The sequence below is a fragment of the Centruroides sculpturatus genome, unplaced genomic scaffold (assembly GCF_000671375.1).
Source record: "Centruroides sculpturatus isolate CEXI.00-Female unplaced genomic scaffold, Cexi_2.0 scaffold471, whole genome shotgun sequence".
Taxonomy (NCBI): domain Eukaryota; kingdom Metazoa; phylum Arthropoda; class Arachnida; order Scorpiones; family Buthidae; genus Centruroides; species Centruroides sculpturatus.
In genome coordinates, this window is record NW_019384689.1 from 186233 (window position 1) to 210662 (window position 24430).

The window sequence follows — 24430 nt, forward strand, 5'->3', positions numbered from 1 at the left end:
GTTTACAATGCTTTTATTTGTTTTAAAAAATTTAAATGTTACTGACTTTTACGCCCACTCTTCCACAACCAAGCATAACATCTGGCATAATTTCAGGCTTTTCACCCATTATAACTTGAGTGGCAAGGGCAATGAAGTCACAATTCAGAGTTTTAGACACGAAAGGAAAAGATCTTGATACTCTGAGATTGCATTCAATAACTTTCAATTGATTATCCTGCAATATCATAAAAAAAATTAAATTCTTAAATTTATAATTTTTAAAGAACAGCATTACAAAGCTTTATATGACTATATAATTATGCTTCAATATATATTTTAACCTTTCATTAACTAAATACTAACCTTTGCAATCAACTGAATATTATAAGGCCCATTCACTTCCAGTGCTCTTCCAATTGCATGACAAATAGCTCTGATTTTAGATAATGTTTGAGAATTAAGATCCTGCGGTGGTGTAACCAGAGTTGCATCACCCGAATGAACACCAGCATTTTCTACATGTTCAGAAACAGCCATGCATAATAGTTCTCCTTCCATTGCAATTGCATCAATGTCAATTTCCTGAAAAGTAGAGGTTTATTTTGTAAGAAATTTAAGCTACAAGTAAGCAATGCTCATAACTGAGTACTCATTTACTCATATGGATATTGTCATCTTGCACTGTTTCTGTAGAAACAGTGCAATTCTCAAGTAGGATAACAATCATAGAAGAATCACAATCGTTTTTGCATATTTTACATCATCTACAGAAGATGATGTAAAATATGCAGATCTTAACTGTATTTCCATAAATGAACCATTATCTCTCTTTTAAATCTTTGGTCAGAGAAGCTAACTGATTTTTGTACTAAGATATCTGGTACTGAATAGTATGTCCAATGAACAGAAGTTAGAACACATACCCAAAGGATGACAATTTGAATCTGTTGGTAGTCTTTTAAACTTTTGGGTAAACATGGAAAGTGTTAATTACTTTTTCTGTATCCAGGTTTAAAATGTAGATTCAATAAATATCTACCTTATTTGTATAAGGGCAGTACAGTACATGTATTTAAAATTGGCCCAAATGAAATAATAAAGCATTATTGATGTAAATATTATAGGAGACATTTAAAAAAGTATATGAAACCAATTCTAGAACTATATGAAGAATGAAGGAAAGTGTTTTCTGAAGCATCAAAGCTATCAACATAAGATCAGTCTAAATGTGATTACACATAAACAAACATGCATAGATGCCTACAAACACCACTTTTAGCATCTTCTGTAAGTTTCTTTATATTTAAATAATGTTAAAATAAAGTTTCTAAAGAGTGCCATTTGCTTAAATTCATTTGTATTGGGTTCAGTAAGTGGGACACCTTGTATAAAATGTATAAAGCTAAAAATCAATCAGACTGGCAAGAACATTATTTTATTTTTCATATTGAAAAAGAGAGATTTTAAATGTTTTAGTGAATTTAAATAATTTTTATATTGTTTTTTATGCAAAAAAGAAAAAAAAATTATCATTTTGTTACCTTTGCTTCAACAAGATATTTGGTGATGACAACAGGATGTTCCTTAGAAACTGCAGAAGCTTCTGTCAAATACATTTCCAAATCATGGTGAGAATGAGCCACATTCATGGCAGCACCGCTCAGAACGTAAGAGGGACGGACAAGACAGGGATATCCAACTTCTTCACAAAACTGTTTTGCCGTCTGAAAGATGACAAAAATTATTAACAACTTAAGTCTACTAAATAAAAAGTATACTTATTTCTTTAGAAAATTAAACTTTCATTGAACCAAATAGAATAGATCACTTAACAACTGTTTCTAGGAAACAATTAAGACAAAAGGATAGGTTTAATGATACATTTACTAAGGAATGAAAGCACAGACAAAAAATAATTTATTTATAAAACATTTTATTCTTTGTCTGTACTTTTATTCCTTAGTGTAGAACTAAACTTTACACATTTCTTATATTTAGAGATATATCAAAATAGTATATCCCAATGACCTTTATAACCCAAAGATTTTGACTGATGCTAAGTCGATTTACACAATAATCTTTAAGTTTCTAAATATAAAAATAAAAAGAAATTTAAGCTCTGCCTATTCTAGACAAGATCACCTCTCTAATAAGCTATTTATAACAAATATTATGTAATTATTATTTGACAGAGTAAACTGGAGATTAAAAACTGTCACTAATGTTTTATTTTATTATTCATATTCATATTTCCTATGAATAGTGTATATACAGTACAAATAGAAAGTATAAAATATAAACACAACTTTAACGTCATTCTCAACATGGTTGGAACACAATTAAATACTAGCAGAACTAACATTTCTTTATAGGCTTTTCCCGGCTTCATTTTAAGCTAGTACAAATCTACAAATAGGCAAAATTGCTTTTAGAAGTCTTCATGGAGTCAGAATCTTATAAAAATTCTACAGCAAAGAAGTCCATTATGAAGACATACTTAAAAATATGGCAGAGTCCTGATTAATTGATTATCAGAAGTGAACTAAAGAAGAGTATTTACCAACAAATACAAGAGAACATGGTATAGTATGATGCTGGTTTGTTTCATAAATCTGTGCCAAATAATGCATAGTATTTGAAAAGAGCTCAAAGTTTTAAAGAGAATTTCTTCTGGTGACTTTTTGTGACAATAGAAATTTTAACTGTAATTGTTACAAAACTTAAATTTTATAATTTAGAATTACATTATCCAAGATGCTCTTAATCCATTTGTTATGAATTATATACACAGTATTTTGCTGGATTTTTATTACAGATGAACAGTTTTTCTTAAATAGAGAATTAATGTCAAAGATTTGCTAACAGATTTATAAGCATATAATAAACATCCTCAATATTTCTTTTTGTATTCTTGCTCCCTGTATATTCGCAATTGCTGTAAATGTACAAGGAACAACAGTCAAATGGGATGAATCTAAAATCATAAGACTTCCATTCCCCACAATGCTGATAAACAGGGAGAAATTTAAACACGAGCTTAGAAATGAATGCACAAACACCAGAGATGTGGAAACTTTCCCGACAGACTGGAACGAGCCATTAAAAAAGGAATTAGAATAAATTAAAAGAAAATGTAACTATAATACAGGATTTGATTGTAAAATTCAATAGTTTCAAAAATTTGACTTGAAAATTGACATTTAGAGAATTTGAGTTCTTCTAAAATGGAAAGATAAAACACCTGATGAGTGCTCATAAATAGGATTGTAACATTTTGTGACAATTATAAATAAAATTTTGAATTTGAAAAATTCTAAATTTTATTTATAATTGTTCATTTGAAAAATTAGGAAAGGATGATAAATTCAAATTCATCTTCTTTTCTTTAATTTTATTTAATTTAATTAGAAAAAGAATAAACTTCATATCTAAATTATCAAACCTCTAGATTTGTCAACTCCTTCCACTGTGGTTGTGAAATTCCAATCGTGTCTAGTAAACGAGAAAACTTAAATCTGTTCTCTGCACCATCGATAGACTCGGGCGATGTTCCCAATATTCTGGCCTGTGAATAAATTACAAATAATATTATTACTGTAATCTTAATAATATACTGTATGCTATTAATAGCAATACACAAAGATAAGATTGAAATTATATGCAGTTGAATTTAAACAGAAGGTTATATAGAAATTTAAGTACATCTGGAAGTGATCACTGGCTTGGAGTCCGGGTAGCGCAACTGGTAGCACACCGCACGGCAAGCAGAGGTTGTGGGTTCAAGCCCTGGGTCAGTTATTTTCTTCCAGACTGTTCTAAATTATTAAAATTATAATTATTAAATTAGTTAAGAGACGGCACCTAATGGTTACCTCTATATCAAATTCATTTGTATTTATTATTTAATTATAGCCATATTATAGCCTGATTAGTTAAAGCGTTTGTTGATTTATTAATATATCATCAAGCTTGGAGATGTATTATATTTAAACTGAAATTAAGTCTCTATATATTGATTATCTAGTGGACTGATTATTAGTGGAAAAATATAATAATGTAGATGATATGGCAATAGTTAACAGCAGAACTGTGGAGTCGGAGTCATCAGAAATCCACTTATTCTGACTCTGGATGTGTGGGGGCATGATTTAGTTCAACCACTTTGAAGCTTAATAACTCCTGTGTTAAACCATCCAATTACAATTCAAAAAGCACAAGTTATTAAGCTTTAAATAGTGTGAACAAAATCATGCCACACACATTCTAACATTCATACATACAGAAAAAACCCCCCCTGAATCTTTTTCATATCTTGATATTTCAAAGTGTCTTGAGTCCAAAACTGTAAAAATTTGGGGGGATCAGTTTTTGATCAATTGCTACACTTTCCCTCTGTTATATATTACAGTCAAAATTATCAAATACATATTTATATTTTGGTAAAATAGTAAAAAATATGGCTGATGGTTATTTACATTTAATATACAATAAAATATAAATACAACTTTTTCACAAATGACGGAAGAAGAACAAAAGCAAAGGTTTTACTTTGTGAAAACATTGTATTTATATTTTATTGTGTATTAAATGTAAATAACCATGGCTATATTTTTTACTGTTTTTACCAAAATGTATTATGATAATGGTAGGAACACCAGAGGATGCTTTACCATATTTTGCATATTTTGTTGTGGAGGCAGTACCCTCAAAAGAAAGGTTGTCTCCATATCTTTGTAAATTTTGATGGACTGCTGATGGTGAAAAACAACGGAATAAGAACAAGAGCAAGGGTTTTACTTTGTGAAAAAGTTGTATTTATATTTTATTGTACAGTATATTATTTATATATTGACTATGTCATTACTTAGAGAAGTCTTTTATCTTTGGAATAAAAAAATTTCTACGTTCTAGCTTTATTGAAACTAATTATTGAAACTTTTATTTTGAGATGACGTCAGAATTCCCAGGTTTATTTTTGTAACAAGTTTGCCCTTGGTCAGAGTCAGAGTCAGTAGATTTTAAATGACAACACAGCCCTGGTTAACAGCTTTAAATGATTTTACAAGGTCTACAAACTTAATAACTAATGAAAAAATAAAAAAAAAACAAGATAACTGTTTATCATAACAATGTTCCATAATCTAAGAACGAAATATAGTATATTGAGAATGTCAAAATTGAGACAACAGATAATTTTAAATACAATGGGTGATTGGTTAACAAACAGTTTGAACTACAAACAAATCAGATAACAAATACTTTCGTAAAAGATTTTTATGTTTAGACAATGAACACATATTGAAATAATGAATGCCTCACAGAAGAAGTGATGTAAAATAATGAATACCAATTGGTATTCCCTTGTCTTCAGACAACAATTTGAAATTTTTCAGAGCATAAGAGACATTGACATTGATGCTCAACCCAGTATATACTGATCAGATAGTATTCCTCTGAACTTTGAAACTCTTCCTTGTAATTCCAGTCTTTTATTTTTTTTATAGTACTTGCGAGACTGTTGGCGAGCATGCGTTAAGTTTTGCATCCATTTTTATTTTCAAAAGGTGAGAGTATAATAGCAAAGGTAGACAGTGGGCAAAAGATGTCTGATGTTGCTGGGCAGTATGGCTCAAACAGATCTACAGTAGGCCACAGTTCAATCTTATCATATAGAAACATATAGTATAATCAAGAAGACTCAAGCAGCTAAAGAAGTAACAAAAATCACATCTGAGAAATAAAGAACACTGAAGAGCATAATGGAAACTGAAACTGATCTGATAACAGAAGAACACCAAGAACTTTTCAATGAAGAACAACAAGAAACTCAGCAAGATATGTTTTCTTCTGAAAAAGAGGATTAATGCCAACATCTGCTATTAAAGATGTTTTGAAGAAGTGGGAGGATGTCAGAACAATGGTCTTTGAATGCATCCAAACCAGGTTGAGGTTAATAGGCTTAGGGATCTCTGCATGACAATGCTATTAATTACTTCCGAAAATCCTGAAGAAGAGAGAAAAGAAACTGACATTGGACAGATTCTTTAACACCCCACAAACAGAAAAAACATGACTGATAAAAATGCAAGACTGTGTATACATGTATTTTTATTATTACATATAAATAAACATAGTAAGAAAGTATATAATTTTTTTATTTTTGGGGGTCTCCAGAATGAATTAATCAAATTCCCATAAAATCTATGGTAAATCGATAATTGATTAACAAACAATTTGGATAGTGAATACAGTCTTGGAACGGATTATGTTCATTAACCAATCACCCACTGTATTTAGGTATATGTCTTAAACTTAATTTGTATCAATCAGATTGTTTTCAGTTAATTCAAAATGAAGCTCTTCTTAGGTTATTTTATTGATTCAAATCCAACTGCCTAAGCATTTCTTCTAAAATGGGTTGTCAATTAAACTTCCTAATTCTTTCCAACTTCCTTCCTGTATCCTGCTTTCTATTTCTCATAATCCATTTACATAAATACAGAACATCTGAAAGCACTTGATCTGTTATATAAAAGGAAAAATATTTTAATGACTCCTGTAAGGGGGTGATCCATATGTTACATCATCAAAGAAAACACAAGGAAAATATTTTCTTATCCATCCTTTTCCTATCATCGAGCATCATTATTATAAAAGCTTCCTCCTATATTATATCATCATAATTAGCACAACTCCCTTTATTAATAAAAAATTAATAGATACAATTAATTTGAAGAATGATGAATTGGTATTGCTATATTTAATTTTTTTACATTGTTTACAGTACAGTACATATATAAGACATCAGGTTCTAATGGTCTTGATCTACTCGCCCATTATCCAATCATTCTTATTGTTTATGTTGTTAATTGACAATCTGTTGACTTGAATGATAGATCTGTTAGTGAGAGAGGTTTATCAACCTGTTATACACCAGATATATTTACATTGAAAGTGATGAGAAATTAAGTTATAATGCAGAATAATAATTAACTTCATCTAACTATTTGGCAAATCTATATATTAATTTGGTAAGTCTCAAATTCAGTCCAGCTTCATTTAAGGGGAGGTGTTAGGCACAATCTCTTAATAACTTTAATAATTATAATTTTTAATTAATTAATTAAAATAATTTATAATTACTGGAAGAAAAAATTGGTGCAGAGTTATCCCAACAAAAAAGTAGTCACTCATAAAACATAAGTAACAAAATACACCAAAACAATAAAATACATACAAATAATAATAAACTTAAGAACAAGTTATAAAATTTACAATATATATAAAAGCTAAACTGCATATAAAATAAAAACAGTAAAAAAGTTAAAAGTTATAAGATATAAACATGTGTAAAATAATAAAAGAATTACAATGGTAAATCAAAGTATTTTTTTTTTACACTTGGTTTAAAAAAAAGGCTCCACATTTAAAGCTGCTGTAATGACATGATAAAACAACCATCCAGATATAGAAAGGTGAAAATAAGGAAATGACAAACAAGATAAATTTTGAGTTTGGAAGCAATCCTAGACTCTCAACTTCAGATGAGATATTGGGCCACTTACATGAATTAAATACATTAAGAATGCTCCATTCACTGCTCACAAGAGGTAGGCGGATGATGATAGATTGAATCCACTATAGCAGTGATTCCCAATAAGGGGTATATGCATCCCCCTGTGCTTGATGGTTTAGGGGTATGCGAAAATAAATTAATATTGGCAAATGTTCTATAAAATATTTCGATTCCACTTTGAACCCTTTAGTGACCCAATGCTTAGTTTTAAATAAAAATACGAGGGCTATTTTTTAAATAAGGTCCATTTGAGAATGAGAGTGAGAATGATGCGCAATTGCAGTAGTGCGTATGTGCGTCTGCTTTGAGCATGCTTTGAGCTCGTTTAGACACCATTTGCAGCCGTATTGTCTGTCTGTGTGCTGAGCTGTAAAAGTTTATAATGTTAAAAAAATTGAGTCACCCACCGACTGTGAGATATGATCTGTTATTCGATTCTTGGGTGCAAGAAACTTGGCAGCAGCAAAAATTCACCCTCAGATTTGTGAAGTTTATGGTGATAATGCTATGAGTGACAGTATTGTTCGAAAGTGGGTGAGAATGTTCAAGGATGGGCGGGTTAATGTGCATGACGATAAAGCACCGCCCAATCTTTTGTTTTGTGATTGTCAGAAAGCAGCCTTGGAACCCACCAAGAACACAGTTTTTGATAATTCAGTTTTTCCGAAACAATGGTATACAAAATTGATCATGACACCTGTGGAAATTCAATTGATAACATTTAAATCATAAATCGTCGATCCTCTCGAATTTTGTTATCCACATCACAAATGAAATCTTCAGAAATCAGAGGTCAGCCAGTGCTTTCTGACAATTACAAAACAAAAAGATTGGGCAGTGCTTTATCATTTTTGACTCAATACAATCAGGAAGGAGATGAATTGTTGGACCGCATCATTACAGGAGATGAGACTTAGGTGTCTCACATGACTCCTGAGTCCAAGCAACAGTCAATGGAATGACAACACACATCTTCGCCAACCAAAGTGAAAGCCAAACAGTCAATTTCAGCATGAAGAATCATGGCAACTGTCTTTTGGAAGAGGAAAAGGATTTTGTTAGTGTATTTTATGCCAAAAGGCACAACAATCAATTCTGATGCATATTGTGTGACCTTGAGAAAATTCTGGCGTGCCATACAAAAACAGCAGCATGGTCTGCTGTCTTCCGGTGTGATGTTGCACCATGACAATGCAAGGCCACATGTTTCTGCACAAACACAAGTTCTAATCAGTTCTTTTGGATGGAAACAACTGAATCATCCATCTTACAGTCCAGACCTTGCACCCAGTGATTTTCACTTGTTTCGATACTTAAAGGAGGTTTTGATGGTCAATGGTTCAATGACAATGAAGAAGTGAAAACTGCAATCCTGGATTGGGTTTTTTCACAGGCGGCAGATTTCTTTGAAGTCGGAATTCAAAAAATTGTTGAGCGATATGACAAATGTTTGAACAAAAATGGAAATTATGTAGAAAAGTAGATAAAAGTATACAGAATATGGAAAAAATATATTTTTATGATATTTACAATATTTTTCTTATTAAAAAAATGGACCTTATTTAAAAAATAACCTTTGTATAAGTAATGTATTTACTTGCATATAAGATGAGGTTTTCATCCATTTTTCACTGCTTCAAGAACCTAGGTTGTCCTATACATGCAAGAGGATTCTTTGCATTGCGACAAATCTGGCAGCACTTCAATGAGGCCCTATGTAGTCTTTGTCTTCCTCTCGAGTTCATTCTTACTGTGTGCGTTGTACTGGTGCCAGTCTTTGTAACACAGTTCCAAATAAAATTATTTTATTTTTTTTAAGATCTGTGATTATTTGGCCTAAAACCTAAAGCAGTTTTGCAATAATTTCTATGAACCGTGTATAGTTCATGCTACCATTATAGTTCTACAGTCTGTTTATCATACGTTGGCACCTATTGTAAACAAGTTAAGACACACCCCCTTTGTTTATTGGTTTAATCCTAATCTATCAATTAAAACCATGTTGCATCTCATTTGTCTGCAGAAAACAGTTCTTCGTTATTTATAAAATCATTAATGAAATACAGATCACTGAGCAATGATTATAAATGATTCTATTCCCACTTCCTCAGCTGTTTACTTACAAATATAATCACACACCAAACACCTGTTGAGCTTATTATTAATTTACTATTCAAACACTTTCAGCCTACTTCTAATAGGCCATCCTCAAGAAATTACTGTTCTACTATCAAATACAAAGCTTTCGTACAATTTTTAAATTTAAAATTTTAACATATTTTTAAAATTCAAAACGTAAAATACTAAATATTTAACCAAAAAATAACATATTATATACAATGTAAAAATAAACCTATATAACGTATAATATACATTAAATGAGTTAAAATACAATCGCCACAAGTTTAAGGGTTTTTAATTCCCATTTGTTTTTCTATCACGTATTTCCATGCTGTTGCAGGTTTATTTTTACATTGTATATAATATGTTATTTTTTGGTTAAATATTTAGTATTTTACGTTTTGAATTTTAAAAATATGTTAAAATTTTAAATTTAAAAATTGTACGAAAGCTTTGTATTTGATAGTAGAACAGTAATTTCTTGAGGATGGCCTATTAGAAGTAGGCTGAAAGTGTTTGAATAGTANCTGTTGTGTTTTATATATTTTTAAAAATTTTTTATTTGCTGCTTTTTGCCATCTTTCCTTCACTTCCACCAGCACTTTTATTGGATAGAGGTCTCTTGGTAAAATATCTATCCAAAGAGGTTTGGCTTTGCCTACTTTTTAAAATGTTTCTAAAATGACTTAGGCAAATGTCATTAGTCTGACCAGCAATACGGCCAGTGTGAACATTTTCGGGATGTTTCTTTTCAATAAAATCGGTCACTTTCTGATAATACCTCAGGATTTCCTTTATCGAGCGAGATCCTTCCACAACGAAGCAAACACACGGACTGAGACCAATGAACAGAAGTGAATAAAAAATGGCGCTGCAAACTAATGTAACGTCGTATGGTGAGTTTTTGTTCTTACCGTGGAGCAAAATTATGTTCAAATTTCATGTCGTATCTTGAAAATTTCGTGTGCTGGAGCATTCGTATCCTGAGGCACCACTGTACATAGATATTTTAAAAGCCATACCTACTATATAAGATATTTAAGTATCATTTTTACACTGGTAATTTAATAAGTAATTTAGCAAGTTACTTATTAATAACATTTCTTATTATTATTTCCTATCATATTGGGTTGTTTGGAAAGTAATTTCGTTTTTTTTTCTGTGAAAAAATACACACTATTTTTATAATAAATAAATATTTTATTGAATTACATATCAACCATTTTGGTGAAATACCTGTTGTCATCGTTTCTGGTAGTAGCATGATTTCACATTCATAAAAGTTTTGATCATTGCTTACAAAAAACTAATCCAAGTGATTTTAAATATTTTATTGAATTATATATCGACCATTTTGATCAAATACTTGTTGTCATCATTTCTGGTAGCAGCATGATTTTGCATTCATAAAAGTTTTGATCGTTGCTTACAAAAAACTGATTCAAGTGATTTTTCACATTGTCATTTCATGTAAATGTCTTACAATTAAAAAAAAATTTGTATAGACCGGAACAAGTAATAATCTGAGTGTGCTCAATCTGGCAAATATGATTGGTGCGATAGCACATCCCATCTAAGTTATAACAGTTTTTGACGAGTTACCAAACTTGTGTGAAATTTGACATTATCGTGGTAAAACACTACACCTGTTCTGTTGATCAATTCTGGCCGCCTTTTCTGTTTGACAATATTACTCAATTTGTTTAGTCGATGGCAGTACACTTTCAAATCAATTGTTAAATTGTCTGGTAACAGCTCCAAAAAAAATTTCCTTAAAATCCCATCAAAGAGAGCATCTCTCTTTAAGAACATGTGGAACCCATATATCAAGCTTTGAAACGAAACCAATTTGTTTCAAGTAATCATAAACGGTTCAGTTTGACAAATTTAATCTCTTAGTGATTTCACGTGTTGTTATTCGGCAGTTTGCTTCAATCGGTACCTTTGTTTTGTTTTCGTTGGCTTCAACTGGCCATCCAGAACGTGGTGTATCTTCAATGTTAAAATTGACAGAACGAAATTTTGTAAACCAGTTTTGGCACTGTCTTTCTCTCAACACATCTCCATACACATCACACAATTTTTTCTCGCTTGAACAGCATTCTTACCTTTTCAGTAATAAAAGAGCAAAATATGCCGAAAATGACGCTTTCGATTTTCCATATTTGATGGGACACAAAAATAAACAATTGCACAGAATCAAATAAAATTTTTTAGAAAAAAGCCTTAAAATGCTAGCTGTCAAAATATATAATGATAATACAGTTTAGAATGAAAATGGCGGGAAAAATACGACTAATCTGTCTAGTGGTAAGAAAAATGAACTTACTTTCCGAACAACCTAATAATTTAATATCTACTATTCCAAGCCTAATATTTTTACTTTTGTTGACAATAATGGTGCATTCTTGACACTGATGTGTCAACTTTCCCATCTAATTGTTATCATCAACGGTGACCTCCGATCTAATTCTCACTAGAAGTGTTTTTTCTATCAGAGTTCTTTTTCACTCACTCTTTAACGGTTCGTTTCTGAATTTCGACACGAATAGACATATTTGTGCAGTGAAATTTATTTTGTAAAATTATTTTATAATTAAAAAAAATGTCATCATGAGAAGCAAGTTCTTCACATTGTGATGAAAAAATTGTTGAGATAACTCTTTATACAGTGATGTATCGAAGCAGCGGCTAAAAGATGGAGTAGTGTACTATGAGAGTTTACTTTTCGAAAATAATTTAATTGCAACATTTATAAATTTTTTTCATTCAACACATCGAATGTATTATTGTATAATTCTGTGCCTATCAGCATAGCATTTTCAGATAGTGTATCAGATGTTGTTCATTGACATATAGGTCCCATTTGTAAAGATCATCTTCCATTTTTATAAGCTTATATAAAAAAGCGTATGCTTTTATATAAGGACCCTAATCTGCTAACATATGTCAATGAAAGGGTAGTTAAATTATCACAGTCTTACAAAAGAAATTTAAAGCATATGTATGTCAAAAAGATTAAATGGATATTCCGTTGCCAAAATATTAGACCACAAAAAAAGCGAGTTAATTATCACAGCGTGGGACAGCATCATACCTCCACAATGTCTTTTGGATATTCTAAGTTTCGGTCCTCTTTATGCTCCGGCTCCATTACCACAACCAGAGATCCTCATTCTGGATATCGAGCTCATCATTAACCCCTTCTGAGCCGCGCTCGAGTGTGACTCGAGCAAGTTTTTTAGCGTCACGTCGTTAAGGCCACTTTTGAAAAAATTAGTTTTTTTGAATTTTTGGAATGTTTTTTAGGTCCCCAAATTTTTTCAGAATTTTTTGCGCACGCGAAAAAATTTTATCGCGATTTTAATGAGCCTTTGATAAGGCTCGATTAAGGCTTAATGTTTTTTTAATGGGAGTTTTTTATCAAAATTAATTTATCATTCTAAAGTTGTAGCGCACCGATTTTCCTTCGGTAAAGTTATTTAAAGCTGCTTTCTGATGTCAAAAACGACTTCCGATAGTTTTTTAATTTTTTTAATTAATAGATTTTATTATATAGAAGTTTAATTAATTAGGGGGGGTCGGAAATCGCAATAAAAATTATAATTTTTTTAAAATATTTAAAAATATACCGCCAGATTGAAGTCACCCTACTTCAAACCCTTGTCCTCCTGTGATGTCTATGAGAATGCCCCGGGAAATCCGACTCCAGCTGTGTTCAAGGTCATCCAGCTGTGTAAACAATAACTCATCAGTGTTAAATTTCACAGAAAGGACAGACAAAAAAACTTAGACTTTGAAGCTTATTCTTCAAAATTAACGCATTTCTTTCGTTTTTTTTCAGTTTTAAGTATTTTTTATGCTTAATTAAAAATTTTAAAAAAATGGACGGCTCAAAAGGGGTTAAGGATATGAATAGCACAGATCAAGAATTTATTTGATGGAAAACCAGATTCTGCACAGTGCAAGAGAAGAGCAATAACTTAAACGCAAGATATTTTCACCTTAGCTTGAAGAAATCGCGCCAATGGTTACTACAAAATAATATGATACTCACGAGGGCGAATAAATCAAAAGGGGTGGTACTACTAAAATGTTCTACTTACAATGAGAGGCTAAAAGAGTATATTACAAGCACAGAGTGCCAATCTGCATCCATCAATTTCTTGGATACTTTACAACATAGAGTTAAGAGATTCACCTCCACCACTTTAACACGGTGTTTGAATATGCAGAATTCCACAATCCTCGCTCCAAGAAAACCTAGGTTATTTGCGTTTGCGAAGACGTATAAACCGGGTAACCAGATACGTCTGGTCATTGATAAATGTGGCTCCCCAACATTCTTGATTGAAAAGCAGTTAGTCAACTTCTTCCGTGCTAGAGATCACCTATATCCGTTTTCTATTAACAACTCACTACAGCTTCTGGAGAGTCTCAGAGACATTTCTCTTATGGACAAGGAATGTATGATTGTATTCGACTACAAATCCTTGTACCCTTCGATAAAATTACCTCCTTGCTTCTGTGCCGTAAGTGATTTTTTATTTACCAATATAGAAAATGCACCATCTTATCATGCTCATATCCTGGAATTAGTGCATTTAATTTGTTACATATCATTTTTTGAGTTTGAAGGAAATGTCTTTTTACAAGGAAGAGGCATACCTATGGGTACTCCTATATCTGCAATCCTTTGCGAATTGGTTTTGCGTCAACTTGAAAACGCCATCCTACCCGAATTTCAACAGCAAATTGTTTTGTACGCTAGATATATTGATGACATTTTCATACTTTGGCATGAAGAACCTAACCTACAATATTTTTTAAACAAGATCAACAATAACCCTTATGGTTTAACATTGCAGCTTGACCAGAAGAGCGACTCCATTGTTAACTTCCTGGACATTTCCATTACGTGCAAGCAAGGGGAGATCTGGACTGATATTTACCGTAAACCCTGCTTTCAACCCGTTATCATCCCACACCAATCAGTCAATCCCAAGCATATCAAATTGGCGGTTTTCAGATCATGGATTAAACGTGCTTATACACATTGTACAAGTTTCTACGACATGATAAGAGAGCTAGAGTACATTCTTAAGATAGCCCAACTACATGGATATCCAAAGGAAGAGCTAGAGGGTCTTATTTCATCCTTCCAATCCACTGCATGGCATTCTCCCAGGATTGACCGTAATAAATGAATAGTGCTTAATTACATCCCATTTTTGAACAAGATACACAAATCTACTGCCAGGTCTAATAACTTTCACATTGTATACCAGTGCAATTCCATTACTTTCAAACTTTTAAGAAACAATAAAAAGAAAGAGGATCGGAATTCAACAACAGGTATATATTTGGTGCCTTTACATGACTAACGATTCGATTCCAATCTAGTTTACATGGGTGCGACAATGCGCAGTCTAAAGCAAAGGCTCAAGGAACACAAATATACAATCAATAGAAACATTGATAACACTGTGTTAGCATTGTACACAAAGCAACAGGATATTAACATGCAATGGGATCATGCGGCAATTATAAAAATGACGACTAATAGGCAAACAATCAAACATCTAGAGAGATTGGAAATCTATAAAGTGCACATGAAAACTGGTTGTATAAACCATAGAGATGCCGACTCATTGTCTACTGCATGGAGGTCCTTTCACAATTATTAATTTTTTGCTATTTATTTGGTTTATTCATTAATTTTTCATTAGTTCATCTGCTAGGGCATTTTCCATTAATTTTTATTTTTTGTATTTATTTCAAACGCATTTTATGTTCTATATTTAATATTCTATTTTTGGTAACTGAGGATGATTGTTGAAAAACGATTGAAAATGTTTTTAATTTATTAAATTTTGCTAGATTTATATCGGTGTAGTTTATTTTTCAACTTCCTCTTCATCATTTTTTTTAATGAAACAATCTGGTTTTTTATCAGAACTTTGCTTGGACTTGAAAATGTACACTTTATTTCATCATCATCAGCCAAATTGTCACTATGTGGATTTTTTAGGTAGCATAAAACACCACTCAACGCATTTCTTCGGCAATCTTTAATGTGCTTTTGTAAATATATCTTGAATTTAGAAGTCAAATCAGAGCTATTGTCATTTAACTGCTTAAAAAGAAACTTAAGGGCAGCGTCAGCTATGCATAAATTCGCATCAGTGCAACAGAGTGCTTCTACAATTAATTTCACTGGAGCTAAGACTAATGATTTCATCAATGAGTTCAAAATCGGATTCTTCCAATTGCACTGTATTATTCAAATCTATAATCGCCTTTCTGATGCTAATGTTCAAAAAAGCAAAACGCTCGAGCATACTGTAGAGGCTGTTCCATCTGGTTTTGCAATCAAGCAGTAAACTTAGCTCTTTGCCATGCTCTATCTTCACATATTTTTGAAGAATGGTATCATTCTTCAATGATGCTCTTTTAAAAATAAGAACAACTTTGCAAACTTTTTTATTACATCCTTGATGTTCTGGTCATTCGTCAAATCTGGGCAATTTTCTTTCTTCAAGGGCTAATCCTGATTCAAATCTTCGTCATCATCGTCTGAGTCTGCATCGTGGAGCTCAGTGGACTTATTTTCTGAAGCATCTGGTATACAGGATATACTTTTTTATAAAGTAAATCGCAAATGGCTAAGTGAATGCCATGAGCAAAACAAAATTGGTGCTCTGCATTGACAAGTTTTCCGACTTTGAGCATGACATTTGGACTGTCGGTTATGATTGCCAAGATTTTGCTGTCCAATGAAATATTGAATTGAGAAAGGTGCTCTTTTAAAATATCAACACATGTCTCCACCTTCAAAGATACGAAGGGTGTTCAAAAAGTATCAGACTTTTATTTTTCCTGCGTAAACCAATGATGCACGGGAGGTCTCTTTTGGCGGAATTGTGGAGGGGACAGCCATGTACAGTCCTGAATTTTTTCCCGCTGGATTTAGGAATTTAGGAAGCGTTAGTCACTGGCAGTCGGCCTATGAGTGAGGATGTGTAGTGAGCACTCGTCGAATTCCACTAACAAGGGAACTGTCTGAGTGTCTTCTAATAAATTTTAATAAAATTTAGTTAATAACTACGTTAAAAGTATACAAACTCTATTTTAAATTTGTAGCATTCACTAAAAGTGTTGACCAGAGTTATTAGCAATCAAATGTTGCACTACTTTATAGTAGTTTAACACAGTTATGCAAATTTTTAGAAGTGAAAGGGTCGCGGAGGAAGACGGCGATATTACATTTAGAATAAATTCTGGAATTTTCAAAAATAGGAGAAGAATTAATAAAATTTAGTTAATAATTATGTTAAAAGTATACAAAATTTTATTAATTCTTCAACCATTTTTGAAAATTCCAGAATTTATTCTAAATGTAATATCGCCGTCTTCCTCCGCGACCCTTTCACTTCTAAAAATTTGCATAACTGTGTTAAACTACTATAAAGTAGTGCAACATTTGATTGCTAATAACTCTGATCAACACTTTTAGTGAATGCTACAAATTTAAAATAGAGTTTGTATACTTTTAACTTAGTTATTAACTAAATTTTATTAAAATTTATTAGAAGACACTCCAACAGTTCCCTTGAAAGTTGGAAAATGACTGAACAATGTGAGCAGCGATATCGCATAAAATTTTGCCAAAAGCTTGGTGATACCCAAGCGGAAACCATTTGCAAGACTCAGCAGGCTTTCGGGGATGATTCTCGAGGCCAAAAAAAGTGTAGCAGGTCCGCAGCAACGTCATGTTGACAGTTTTTTCGACTCCCGTCGGGTGGTGTATCGTGAGTACACACCATGAGGCCAAACCATCGCAAAGGAGTACTACCAGGATGTCCTTCTTCCTCTTTGTGATGCTGTGAGATGCAAATGACTGGATCTGTGATAAATCAAAACTTGGCAGCTCCATCATGATAACACACATCCCCATTCTGCGCATCTGATTTGGACTTTCGTTACCAAACACAACATTTCTGTGGTTTGTCATGCTCCGTACTCTCCTGACATGGCTCCGTGTGACTTTTGGCTATTTCCCAAGCTGAAAATGCCTCTAAAAGGAACCAAATTTTAGTCAAGAGAAGACACGCGGAATGCGATGGACCAGCTGATGGCCATTCCAAAAGATGCGCTTCAGCAGTGTTTCCAGCAATGGCAGGAGCGCTGGGAGAAGTGTATACATTACCAAGGAGACTACTTTGAAAGGGATTAGGGTTTTGTACCTCAAAATCAATAAATATATTTTTGCCAACCAAAGGTCCAATACTTTTTGAACACCCCTCATACATCAATATGAATAAGATTGAAACTCCAAAACTTTTTCTCCAAATGAATATTTACGTTCACGTATCTTTTATTAGAAGCCAATGTCCATTCATCAAAACTCAAACTAAAGCACTGGCCTTTATTTTTTAAAGCAGTTAATTTAACTTTTATATGCTTTCTAATTCTGTAGCTATAATTGACAACATGGTTATGAACTGTTGAAGCAGCTTTTGGTAAATCTGAATACCGTTTTGATAATAATAACGCTCTCAAATCACCAAATGATCGCCTAAATATCAAGCTATAATAAGGCTAGTTAAATGATTAATATAAAGTAATTTGACACTAGAGGTAGACATTACTGTATACTACTTGGGCTTTGAGATGTTATTATTTATATATACAGTAGACCCCCTATAAAACCGGTTCCTATAATTACAATTCCTATAAAACTGCGAAAAAATTGCGACAGTATCTGTAAAAAAAGGTAAAAAACTCCTATAATTACATGAAACATCATCGGGCAGCCGAACTATTTTCCGCCGTCAAGTGCCACGCTACAGAGAGTTTGCTATCGTATGTACAGTATTATATATAAATTAGGTACTGTATATATAATTATATATTAACTTAATTTATTGTAACTTTATTATAATTATATATATTTTTTCCGCCGCATAGCGCCACGCTACGGAGATTTTACGCTAACTATCATCTGTACAGTATGTAAATTAGGTACCATAAGTCTAATACAGTACTGTAATTTTATACATTTCTTGTGAAAGAAACATTTCTTATTCAACGGCAATTAAAATTATTTATATTAATGATGTCTCCAAAGTTCAACGAAGTTTTCGCAGAAAAATAAGTTATTAGAAATCGGCCGCTGTTTGCTGAGCTGTTCCGCGACGAAAACAAGCTTGAACAATGGCGATGTCGAATGGTGCACACTCGGTAAGTAATCCTACAATTCTTTGTTTATAGCGTAGTTTATACGGATTATTTCCAAAAAAAAATATACGTATTTTGGAAATGTCGAGTAGAAATAGTCTAGAATCGATTAATTTTATGGAAGAAAACCTTTCAAACAGCCATAGTCCGTAAACTTGACACGTGTCGGGCTGTGATTGGAAGGACTCGTAAGAAATCGGATTCCTACAGAATGGAACATATCTATGATCATATAGGGAGGTCGACTGTTGTATATGCTCTCAAATCTTTTGAGGTTACAAAGACACTAAAAGAAAAGCCATCTAAGGCTGTCATTCGGGCTAAAATGTCATTTAAAGTTTCAGTTTTAACAAAAAAGCCCTCAAGTGAGCTATGTTTTCGCTACAACGACGGTGGTTCTTCACCATTGCCACTTTGGCTAGTTGATGAGGACAGCCTTACAGTAATAACTTTTTTGCCATGTTTAGTTGAAAGATGAGTGTGTAGTCCTTTGGTTGACCCTCCTAAGGTTTTTAATATAACTGGGCAGTATTTACACTGTGTTGTTTTGCTCTCTTTAGCAACCAAAAAATGGTTCCACACCAACGTTGTATCTCCATCTTTTTTATGTTTGATGAAAAAACTTTGTTTAGACAGAAACATAATCACTATAGTCTGTCATAAATACCTTTAAAGAGAAAAAATTACATTAGTGTAATAAATTCAAGTACCTACTAATTATAAATTAACTAAAAAACAATAAAAGATGCTACTCACGTAATAAAAAGTGCAGTTTTTCACGAACAACCTCTCAGTCTGTTGGTGCAAATGCTACTAAAATCCGCTGGCAAAACAAGATGGCTGACACATTGACAGGTAAAATACACTGAGCAGTGCTCTTGACTGTGCCAGAAAATCGATTGGCGCACGTAAAAATTCAAAAATGAAGTATATTACCAGGTAACTCAGTGAGAACTGCTTGCCATCATTTTAGTTCAAAATACAAGAAGTTTTATTCCAAGCAAGCATCACAAACCCTCTAGGTTAATTACTTTGTGCTGCTTGCGTGGAATAAAACTTCTTATATTTTATATTAAAACGATAGGCAAGCAATTCTGTTAAGAGCACTGGCACTAAATGTTTCGCTTCATGCAGTCTATTTTGCAAATTTTTTATGATGATGTCAATCCCGAAAATCTCGGAATCAGGAAAACTTAATCCTGAAAATTTTGGGACTGAAAAGTGGTTGGGATCCTGGTATCCCGGGATCAAATCCTCTAATTATAATGTTTTGATTTTGTTTTCCAATCATCACATATTAAGACAAACATGGTTGTTTGTTCTAATATGTGCATTTGATAATATTTTATTTGTAATTAAACAAAATAAAATTAGAATTGTATTAATAAATTTAATTTTCTTTATTTTGCTATCTAAAGTCACACCTCATCCTATATGTGAGATCGTCTCATATGCAAATAAATACAGTATATTTTGATCACCTATGTCCTTCCTCCAATGTTTTTTGATTAAAAAAAATTTTTTTACATGTAATTGTACAGTGCTGTATAACTGACCAAGGTGCTACTGTTTGATGAACATGCAAAATAAAACTTAGCAAAAATGAGAAATAAAAACTTAGGAAAATGGGCTGCCGAATTGTACGCAAGTCAAAGAATGTTGGGAACCATTGCACTACAGCAGAAGGTAGTCAAAGAATCAATGTTTACAGATAAATCAAATTGTGTTTTTAATGAATAAGATTGATACCACCTAACATAAAATTAAAAGTAAATAAAAAGATATTAACATTGATGAATCAGTAAAATACAAGATCAATGAGTCAATCTTAGGCTCTTGAGTTTGGTTTGAACTATATAGATGTCCTAAGCCAAATGGTAATGATAATGTGGAGCCAGTTTGTAATTCATCACAAATTTATTCCATGAGGTGCCAGTACATTAAGAACTATTAGACTTTAATTTTTTAAAATTTGATCAACATGGATAAGGGATGGAGAACAATATCTCCAATCAAACTCCATTCAAAAATTATGGCATTTGGATTTGATCCCTGATCCTCAATATTAATAGAAGAATTTGTTACTATATAGTTATATAGGATATATAAAAACTAGCAGATAGGCCCAATATTGCTCATGCAAAAAGTAACAATAGTAAAGATTAAGATTATTACGTTATAATCAATCTTACCCGTTTTCATAGAATGCAAAAATTAGGTCCCCTGTTTCCAGACTAATTAGAAAATTTTTAGATGGGTCTAAAAAATATGTTTGATTTCCTGCAAAAAAAAAAAAAAAAAAAAAAAACTGCAAACTGCATCTGTGTCTGTAAATCTTGCACATCACTTTCTCTTAATACTTCCATTGTTGACACTTCCATTCTTAACACTTTCATTGTTGAAGCCTTAATCCTGTCCCTCTCCCCGGAGGAAATTTGAAAAAATCCCTTCTTAGTGTACGTTCTCGTGACATACGCTAACTGTGTACCAAATTTCAACTTTCAACTCCTAACTGTTTGGGCTCTGCACTGATTATTATTATTATCAACCCATCTTGATTATATATATAGATAACAAGATAATCTCTTCACTATTCCATACTTTAATGCTATTTTTTGTTTTTTAATTTAAATACAAAATAAAAAATTAATTTTAATACCTTTTGCAAATGAAGATCTAATGCTATGTTATTTGGCAACTGGCCACCAACACAAAGAATTATTCCTTCCGGTTGCTCTAATGTGTAGATATCCATTACAGTCTGAAATTTTTATGTAATATTTAACAATGTAGATTCTTTTATTAATACTATATTACTTATATTACTGTCTCACCTCAAAAGATATTTCATCAAAATATAATCTGTCACACATATCATAATCAGTGCTGACAGTTTCTGGATTGTAATTTATCATTATAGTTTTTCTTCCCATCTGAAAGAGTTGCTAAAATTAATCATTCAAAATGGAGATGATGATAAAGAAAACATACAAAAGTATAATAAAATTGGTATTTATTTTTTTATTAATTATCATCAAAAATAAATTTTGACTTTTCTTCCTGCTGCTTCTATTCTTTTATTATCTCCTCTGCTTTCCCTTTTGTTAAACTCTGTATTTTCAGAGGAAGAGAGAGATGAGGAAAGAAAGGTGCAGGCATGTGCACTGAAAGAAGCAAGTAGACAAACTAATCCAAATTAAGAAGATAAAAGTTAAAAAAACAAAAAAAGTTTTCTGAAAAAATTAGTTCATCAATAGAGTAAATTTGACAAAAAAGAAAATAAAGTTTAGTTTAAATACACTTAACTGTATAGTATTTTTATATGTCCAATCACCATATATTTCATTACCTGTTTCTGTTCTGTTCTGTTGCTCAGGCTAAACAGTAAACTTTACCCAAGTAAAGTAGCTCTTAACATTTCCAGTGCCCACACCTTTTGAATTTTTAAAATACAGTGGGTGATCGGTTAACGAACATAACCCGTTCCAAGACTTTGTTCGCTATTCGAATTGTTCGTTAACCGATTATCGATTTACCATAGGTTTTAAATGGGAATTTAATTAATTCATTCTGGAGACCCTCCAAAAATAAAAAATATATACTTTCTTACTACGTTTATTCATATGTAATAACAAAAATACATATATACACGGTCTGGCATTTTTATTAGTCATGTTTTTTTCGTTTGTGGGGTTAAAGAATCTGTCCAATGTCGATTGCTTTTCTGTCTTCTTCATGATTTTTCAGAAGTAATTAATAGCATTGTAATTGTAAAGATCCATAGGCCTATTAACCTCAACCTGGTTTGGATGCCATTTTAAAACCGTTGTTCTGACATCCTCCCATTTCTTCAAAAGATTTTTAATAGCAGATATCAACATAAATCCACATTTTCAGAAGAAAACGTTAAAGAATTGTTTCTGTCAAAAATATTACAAGGTCTGGAATTAGAAGGAAGTGTTTCAAAGTTCGGGGAAATACTATCCATTCAGTATATACTGGGTAGAATGTCGACGTCTCCTGCGCTCCAAAAAGTTTCGAATTGTTGCCTGAAGACAAAGACCAATTGGTATTCGTTATTTTATGTCGCTCCTTCTTGTGTTTGTTCAGTCAAGTGTTCATTGTCCGATCATAAAAATCTTTCGTGAAAGTGTTCGTTATCCGATCACTCACTATACTCTCCCATTTCTAATTAATTTCTAAGCTTTTCTATCTATACTAATAATTCTTACTTATCTTCATTAACTAGAACTATATCATCTGCAAATAACACATACCATGGTTTCCCTTTGACTGTACTTCTAACACTTTGTCTAACATTAAGATAAAAACATATGGACTTAATCTTGGACATCTACTTTTATTCTAAAGCTTTGTGTATCTCCATACCATGTATTAATTTGACTACCACTCCAATACTACTCTTATACATTCTTCTCCTATTTCCTTCCTCCTAAGTACTTGCAATATAAAACTTCTAGAAACCCTGTCAAACTTTTTCTAAATTATAAATATAATATTTCAGTCTGTCTTAGCATCTGTATATTTTTCTATTATCTGCCTGACTGAAAATACTAGTTCCATCATCAATCTACCTGATGTAAATTCACTTTGATTCTGACTTATACCAATCCTGTTCCTAACCCTAATATCTACAATTTTTTCCTATAACTTCATTGTATGACTCATTAATTTTTCCTCTATAACTACTGTATTCCATTTTCTTGTATATTTTAAAATGAATTGGGGAGACTTTTGATCATAGTCAATAATAATATAGAACAGTTGAAAGTTATTAGTGAATATTTGAGATAGGAAAAAAACTGGAACAACAGTTAAAACTGGTAAAAACAGCAGGGAAACATCAAACAGCATTTCATTTAAAGTGAATGTAAAATATATACAACCTCAAATTAGGAAAAAAACTTACTTTTCTTAATTTTGTAACACAACTAACGGCACACCAATCAAACTCTACAGAACTACCAATTCTATAAACTCCAGATCCCAAGACCATGATAGCTCCTCCAGGAAACTGAAGATCATGAGAAATTCCATTGTAAGTTAAGTACAGATAATTTGTCTTAGCGGGCCATTCTGCTGCAACGGTGTCAATCTGTTTGATTTTAGGAGTTATGTGCATTGTCTGACGGATCTTTCTAACTACTAGTTCAGTACTGAAAATCATGTATGGTATGTTAAAATTATTAAATAATTTCAAATTTTAACTCATTAAATAATGAATATAATTATACAGTAAACTAAGCCTGAAATTATAATTTAATCAAACGATAATGCTGGAATTGTCTGATACAACTGCATTACAAGTGGGAGTTGCAAGTTTGAGCAGAAAAGATATAAATTTAATGAAGGAAGGAATCCAATATATATTCCAAATCAATTTAGAATATTACGGAAGAAAAGATTGAGTAATTTAACATAAGACTGCAAATTAATTCCTGCCTTTAGTTCAAGTTATTTTATATCTATATATTTCTATATATTTAATTA

General features: G+C 32.0%; 1 protein-coding gene across 1 annotated transcript in view; it reads right to left on the reverse strand.

Moving 5' to 3' along the window:
• The window catches only part of LOC111627119 (CAD protein-like), a 175800-nt gene that overhangs the window by 83645 nt on the left and 67725 nt on the right, over positions 1–24430 (reverse strand). Inside the window, exons 19-25 of the mRNA XM_023370681.1 lie at positions 23850–24096; positions 21754–21852; positions 21579–21680; positions 3425–3547; positions 1524–1706; positions 346–564; positions 47–217 (exon numbers count right to left, since the gene is read on the reverse strand). Of these exons, the coding sequence (XP_023226449.1) occupies positions 47–217; positions 346–564; positions 1524–1706; positions 3425–3547; positions 21579–21680; positions 21754–21852; positions 23850–24096 (1144 nt within the window). The remainder of the gene's footprint in view (positions 1–46; positions 218–345; positions 565–1523; positions 1707–3424; positions 3548–21578; positions 21681–21753; positions 21853–23849; positions 24097–24430) is intronic.